The sequence below is a fragment of the Alosa pseudoharengus genome, unplaced genomic scaffold, assembly GCF_046254945.1.
Source record: "Alosa pseudoharengus isolate Yale_2024_CS ecotype anadromous, Long Island Sound unplaced genomic scaffold, YU_APseudo_1.1 YU_APseudo_1.1_scf_17, whole genome shotgun sequence".
Taxonomy (NCBI): Eukaryota; Metazoa; Chordata; class Actinopteri; order Clupeiformes; family Clupeidae; genus Alosa; species Alosa pseudoharengus.
The window spans coordinates 18,819,280-18,826,693 of NW_027468640.1; the positions used below are offsets into that span (position 1 = coordinate 18,819,280).

A 7,414-nucleotide genomic window follows, 5' to 3' on the forward strand; every position below is an offset into this window, starting at 1 on the left:
TCCTACCAATGAAATACCACAAACCAAACTTGCATCTGACCCACATTTACACATTATATTTGAATTAAATAAGATTACAACACTTTCAAGTACTGAGTATTGAGAAGACGTATATGTGTCAACAAAAGCACGTAGAACAGCATAGTTAAATTGACCATGTTTGCTTTGTTTATACAAAACATATGATTGAACAGAACGATAATATCTGTGGGAATTTTTGGGGAGTTCCGTTTTGAATGGCATAAAAAGCCCTGCGTCCAGACAACTGTAAGGAGTCACGTCAGGACAGAGTCAGGACAGTCACGCAGGGCTGAAATCCGACTTGTTATCAACACGCTGGTAAGGTTGGCATCTCATTTGGCATACGTGATAGAAATTTCTGAAATGTAATGCAGATGTTCTTTAACTCTTTCCCGTAAATTTTGAACAGACGAGAAAGAGTTAGTGGTCCGTGAAATATTGAAACACAAATAGCAAGACATGTTTTCAAGAAACATTCAACAAATTACTTGCATAAAGACTTTAATATAATCTATACACATGATCTACAGTACATTGCATTTTGGGCTTTGATATATTGAATGAAGCCTGATGCACATGAATGTACTCTAATACTTAAAAGCCGGCAATTTTTATACCAAAATTATTCAAGATAATCAAGACATTCTATCTGTTAACATTCATGTTTTAGGACAAACACAAAACATGTGGACTGAGCTGGTATTAAAGAAGGGATGCCTGAAGATATTCATGTGAGAAAGAATGATGAGATAACATCAGGTACATGATAACATTTTGCATGTGTATTAATAAATGCTCATTGCACAATGTGTAGTCGCTTTGGCATGACACCACTTGTTATGATTAAGATACAGTGCAAAATGGAATAGGAACTATGCTGAACAATGTTTCGGGTTCCAAGGGCAAAGTCATAAGTCTAGCTAAAGTTAATTGGGTAACACTTTACTTGACAGGTGAGTTCATAACACATTAATAGCAACTGTCATAAACTGCACATAAAGCATTCATGACTGTTTCATGAGACATGACTCAACATTCATAACAAACCTTTCATGAATGTGGAAGACAGAACGACAACAATTTGTCGAAATAAAAGTCCAACAATCGCAAAGCAGCATTGCCGGTAGCAAAATATGAGAAATCATCTGCAAAGGCATCATAAAACAAATACATTTTTATAAAACAAAAATTATTTGCTTGACCATGTTCTGTCTTTTTGGCACAGGAGTAGCCTATTGACTCAGATGTGATGTGATCAGGTAAAAGGTTTGGAACAAAAACGGCAATGCTGCTTTGCGATTTTTGGACTTTTATTTTGACAAGTTGTCAACATCACTTAGAGCACCTTTAAATTAGGACCTTTTATTTTATAATGTAATACTGTTTCATTACCTAGACTATATTTTCTCCCACAGATACCAAGGAAATGCCTGACAATGCCTTGAATGTCGCAATTTGATTTGGATGCAGAAAACACCATGACTGCAAATGATTATAAGATGGACTTGAGCGTCCCTAGACTTCAGAGTTTGATACGAAACATCCATTGGGATAAAGAAGATGTGAAAAAGCTCTTTGAAGCTTTAGTGAAGCGTTTCAAATGGTCAAAAAAACAGACTCTTGATTTTGACACATGGGTGGCAAAAATACTATATACAGTAGAAACTCACAAAATTGATCTGAATCTGAAACTTGGGTCAAAGCATTGCAATATTATCGAGCTGGTGAATGAGACCAATATTGATGATAACGCTCTCCTAAACATTTTAGGGGAGGGCAGAGAAAAGGATCTTGAGGAAATTCTTAAAGACCTCTCACAACAAGATGGAGTTGATAGATGTTTGATTGAAAAGGTGAGAGAGATTGTGTCAGCTGTTTCCTCAGCACTCACGGTTGGCCAGAAGAAATGTTTGAAAGATGACATGGAAGAACATCTCTTTGATCTATGCAATGCTGTAAAGGATTGCTTTGGCTGGACGCCACGTATCACACAGATGGTGAGCTGGTGCTTTCTGGCTCTATCAAAATACAGTTACCTGTTGCAGGTGTGCACAGGAGAGGGAAAGTCATGCATAGTGGCCATGTTTGCTGCCTACAGGGCCTTGAAAGGCCAGAAGGTTGATATCATTTCCAGCTCCCCTGTACTTGCAGAGAGAGATGCAGAGGATTGGAGCCACTTCTATAAACAACTCGGTCTTAAAGTAGACTGTAACACCAATACATCAAATGAAGAGAACCTGAAACAATGCTACAAATGTCACATAGTGTATGGCACAACACACAGTTTTGCAGGTGACTGGCTACGACACCATTTCCTGAGGAAAAATGTAAGAGGAGACAGAGGGTTCCATTGTGTGATTGTGGACGAAGTGGACTCTCTCATGTTGGATAAAGGTCTGGAGGTGGTCTATCTGAGCAGCAAGATGCCTGTCATGCAGTACCTAAATGTCATTTTGTCAAGGATTTGGTTTTTAGTTTGTCAGCACAAAACACTAGATTGTGGGAAAAGAGCAGGGCCCATTCAGTCCTTCATCCAAATTATACAGGAAAACACTGATATTTGCTCTGAGACTGACATACTTGATATTTTGAGGCTGGCTGAAGACAAAGGCATTTTTCCAAAGGGATTTTCTGAGGACACAAAACATCTCAATGCCCAAAACATAATTCAAAAACTTGAATGTGTTGGCAAGACACAGATTGTTGACTTTTTCAGATTAATTGAAACAAAAGTTCCAGATTATTGCTTCAGTTTGTTTTCTGAAAAGGAAGATGGAACTCTAACAAAGCTGAATAGAACAAACAATGAAGAAGTTGAAGACCGCCATGAGTTTCCCTTACTGTTCCTCAAAGGAGGTCTATGCCGACATTTGTTCTCTGATAAACAGACACTTTTCAACTCGGTTGAGCAGAAGATTAGAAAGGATCTTCAGTTTACTTCCCCTGAGGTAACACCTGAAGACTCACACATCACAGGCTTCCAGCATTTGGTCTATAGCAGGCTGCGGGTGTGGGTAGAAAATGCCTTTAAAGCCACAGAGATGGCTCTAGGTGATGAGTATATCATACAGGCAGACACTGTGGTCCCTGTAGACTACCAATGCACAGGTGTTGTACAAAGCAACATGAAATGGAGTGACGGCCTTCAACAGTTTTTGGAAATGAAGCATCAGACCAAAGTGAGCAACATGACGGTCATTACAAACTTCATGTCCAATGTGAGGCTCTTTACGATGTATGGGGGCCAGGTGTTTGGTGTCACAGGAACTTTGGGGAACAAAGAGGAAATTGAAATGCTTCAAAAACTCTACAATGACATGCACACCTGCACCATGCCTTCCTTCAAACGGAGGAAACTTTTTGAGGAAGAGGGCACGATTTTAGATGAGGAGGGAGAGTGGCTGAAAGCTATCTGCAGAGCTGTCTATGAAAAGGTCAATTCCACATGTTATCGAGGAGAGAGAGCTGTACTGGTAATCTGTGAGACAATAAACCGGGCTATGAGGATTGAAAAATCAATTAAAGAATCAGTCCAGGGGGTCAACCTCAAATTATACACAAGGAACAACTCAGGCCCCTGTGAAGTCACTGGGAAACCTGTTCAGGCAAGAGATGTCATTGTAGCAACAAATCTGGCTGGTCGGGGAACAGACCTTCAAGTCTGTGGGAAAGTGAACATGGCTGGAGGTCTCTTTGTTCTACAAACATTCTTACCCCTCAACACCAGAGTTGAGCAGCAGGCATTCGGTCGCACAGGACGCCAGGGAAACCCAGGCTCTGCCCAGCTGATTATGTGTACCAGCCATTTCTCAATGCCAGTCATGGTAAAGATGCTCACAAATGTGTCTCTTCTCCAGATGCTAGCACTACTAAGGAGACTTTACATCTCCTTATTAGATAGAGATACAGAGGCACAGAGGCAGCTAACAGAAGCTTTGAAACTAGCGTTAAAAGATGGCTTTCATAATCAGTCATGGCAAGAAATGAGAGCAGCTCTTGATCACCTACTGTCTTGTCTGGACACACTGAGAAAAACAAACATTACAGATGCAAAAGAGGCAAGAGACAGCCTAGTCGGAGAAAGATTGTCCTTGTACTTGACAAGAGACATTCCTAAAATGAAAAAAAGGGAAGATCTCTTCTTTAATTACCTTCAACTACTGGATGAGATGCATGAAAAGAATAAAAACTCCAAAATGCTCAGTGAAATTGTTGAGTCCTTGCATGAGTGCTGGGGACTGTGGCTTCTGACACGCTTTGATGAGAATGAATCAAAAGAGATCCTAAAGGTCAGGTTTGAAGATGCCATGGGAAGTGTTCGAGAGCACCTGGAAAAAGGGCGATCTCCATCCTCTGCCGTTTCTTTCTACATTAGATATGGGAATGCACTAAGACTTCAAGGGTGTTTCAGCGAGAGCATTGAGATGTACTCCATGGCATTGGAAGCAAATGATCAAGACTTCATTGCTTTGTACAACCGTGCACTGTCAGTAATGCAGCAACAGGAGAGAGGCTATGTCAGTGTAGCTTTGCGAGACCTTGAAAAAGCTGGAAAATCAGTGGAGCAAACCATGTCTCTCACTGAGGAGACATTGACCAATGTGGTCATAACAGGGCCAAATCCACCTGCTGAACACATCACAGGTTTCACGAAACAACTCCGTGCACGCTTGCAAGTGCTGAAGCGTTTGAAGTTGAACATTAATGAGGCTGTGAATAAGCTAAAGGTAGCCCATAACAATGGTGGGGGAGTAAAGGTTACCGAGTGTCATGTTTTCCTTCTACTGGATATACAGTCTATTTTGCTACATCTTAGCGATTTTACAAATGAGCTGGTAAACCTTCGATCACTAGGATTAACTCAAATCTTTTCCCTAGACACAACATTTTCACTGACTGGATATATATCAAAGTTGTTTAGAGGCATTTAAGTGTTGAGTGTTGTAGGTGATCTCAGCCAGCCTGTGTTAAGAAAATATCATTCTGAACATTCTTGTTTTAATGTGATTCATACAGTAAGCATATATTGTTGTACAATTTCAGTTTTGCTGATCAATGAAATGCATTCAAATTGTGTTACCTTTATTGTACTACCAATTGGAAAAGCAATTAGATAAACTAAGATTGCTAAGCTTACTAAGTTAATTGCTGCCCCATGACTACACTACCATAGGGGTTTAATGTCCTGCTGATAATGATGGTTCTGCCTAAACTGAAATGTGAAATGTATAGCATTTTTTTCCTCTGATATAAAACATGTTTGATATGTTTGTAATGGATACTGTATATAATGCAATCATATCTGTGCCCTACATCTACACAATCTTTCAACACTGCATGTCTACAGTATGTAACCCAGAGAAATAAAATCACAAATGGAAAAGAGATGCATTTGCTTGGAGACTGGAGAAGCTTGGTGAACATTAAAACAGTTTGTTACATAATGTTGTCTGCATGTTTCTGCAAAGACATTTACAGGTTTAATGGGTTGTAGTAATGTTGTCAAAGTAATCAAATGTGAAAAGTGGAGCGTTTCGCACTCAGGTCGGCGCAAGTGTCCACAGCACTTTACACGTTGAGGTCAATAAAAGGTACAATATATGTTGTCAAAATCAATTCAGAATAGGCAAACAAATACAATGGTCCACATCCAATCCAAACAGAAAAACATTCTGTAGCTCCTTCCTCTTGTGATATAGTAGACAGTAGTGATAATAGGTTGCTAGCTAGCTGTTCCCTTATACAAACACACCACCACACACATAAACAGACCAAAACAAAATGTTTACATTCATTCAAAACTAATTGATTCTCTAGAAGACTCATAATACTAATGCAGTTTAATCCTATGTCATTGTTTCTGAATAAATTCAGGAACAATAATATAGCATTCATTGTGCCATAGTGTAACATCAGGGCGGTCATATTAAAATAATAATTATCTTTCAGGGACATGAGCTACGTATAGGAAAATATGAGCAAGGAAAATGGTGCAGGTACATAGGCTGTTCTGTTCATTGTGTTTGTAAAGTTTGTAGCCTGTAATGGAGTAATATGCCTATGATCATGTGTTCATAATTTGATGTTGGATCAGTGATTCCCAAACTTGACAATATAAGAATCTTATCGGGCTGATAAATGAAAGAAAAAGATGTCCTAAATTGTCCTAAACATTGTTTACACATTTCAATAGTACAGCATTGTTTTGTCATGAAATTTCATTTCATACTGTTTCCTCAACCAATTACCATACACATGAATATTTTATTAGTTAAACTACAAACTTGTTTAAATGGTTTCATGATTGGCAATGTATTGTTCCATTCTTGGGATTGGTTAATGTGAGGAGCAAATTCCTTGGATGAATAACATCTACAACATAGCAATTTACCTTATTCAGGCGGCGGCCATTGTGTAAACCAAAGGGAGACTCCTGTTCACTCATCAGGCTTGGAATTTCACCATTTTGGGGGCAAGGCCACTTGGCCTTCAGTTGGGCATATTTGGTGGGGGGCACAAAGGCCACATGTCAGGGCAAAGTTAACAATTTCAATCATTTTTATAGCCTACTTTAAGAAACTCAAATAGCCTAGATGCATGCTTAGCATTTTGTCATCATTAAGGCTACTTTAACAAACTCTTAGTCAGCTGTATCCTCTGATTTTAATATTTACCGACATCTAGGCGATATTTGTAACATTTATTTTGTATTTGGCGTGTTATGAAATCACGTAGGAAAAAAATTAAACACGTTGTGAAACTTAAAGCCCAAATTTGGAGACATGCATGTCGAAATTTGCTACAAATTCAAAACCAGATTACTCTGGAATGGCTAACTGTACAGGGGACTGCTTTAAACATTCGTGCTCGGTAAGGTCTGCTGTTTATTTTGATGGTTTGCCATGTTTTGAACGAAGGGTTCATTAAGTATTCCAAGATGAATGGGTAGGGAGATGGGCGCAGATCCTAGAATTTATGATTCAATTTAATCATAGTATTTATTTGTCTCGCGAACTGTTCACCAAATGGCTAAGATATTTTAAAAGCTGAGAAAAAGCTCTTTCATGTGATGTGATACTTGTGATGCCTGTATGACGAGTAGGCTACTTCGCAAGTAGTTCAACTGAGAAGAATGGGAATCTGGACGCACTTACTTTCTTGCCGTGCGCTGTCACTTTTCCACTGCGTAAAATGCTACAATAATTTGCGCTGTGAAAGATTATTTTGTGGCCATGGCCGTCGTGGCCGCCGTGAAATTCCTACCCTGTCACTCATACATCACTTTTAAGAGACGTCAATTACTGATGAGGCTGCAAAGCATCACCTCTTGGGCTAGAATAAATCGACCATTGTTACATACAAATTGCAGAGAATATGAACTTAGACCAAAGCC

At 39.2% G+C, this 7,414-nt stretch overlaps 1 protein-coding gene across 1 annotated transcript; it reads left to right on the forward strand.

The window, feature by feature from the left end:
• The first annotated feature begins 252 nt into the window (after positions 1 to 252).
• LOC143127348 (protein translocase subunit SecA-like) lies at positions 253 to 5,465 on the forward strand. The gene is made up of 3 exons (XM_076288800.1): positions 253 to 339; positions 692 to 780; positions 1,437 to 5,465. The coding sequence occupies exon 3, from the start codon at positions 1,467 to 1,469 to the stop codon at positions 4,950 to 4,952; it is 3,486 nt and encodes a 1,161-aa protein (XP_076144915.1). The 5' UTR covers positions 253 to 339; positions 692 to 780; positions 1,437 to 1,466; the 3' UTR covers positions 4,953 to 5,465.
• Positions 5,466 to 7,414: the final 1,949 nt, after the last annotated feature.

What these genes read in the sequence shown, in the direction of transcription:
- LOC143127348 (XM_076288800.1), top strand. Translation starts at nt 1,467, where the DNA reads ATGTCGCAATTTGATTTGGATGCAGAAAACACCATGACTGCAAATGAT.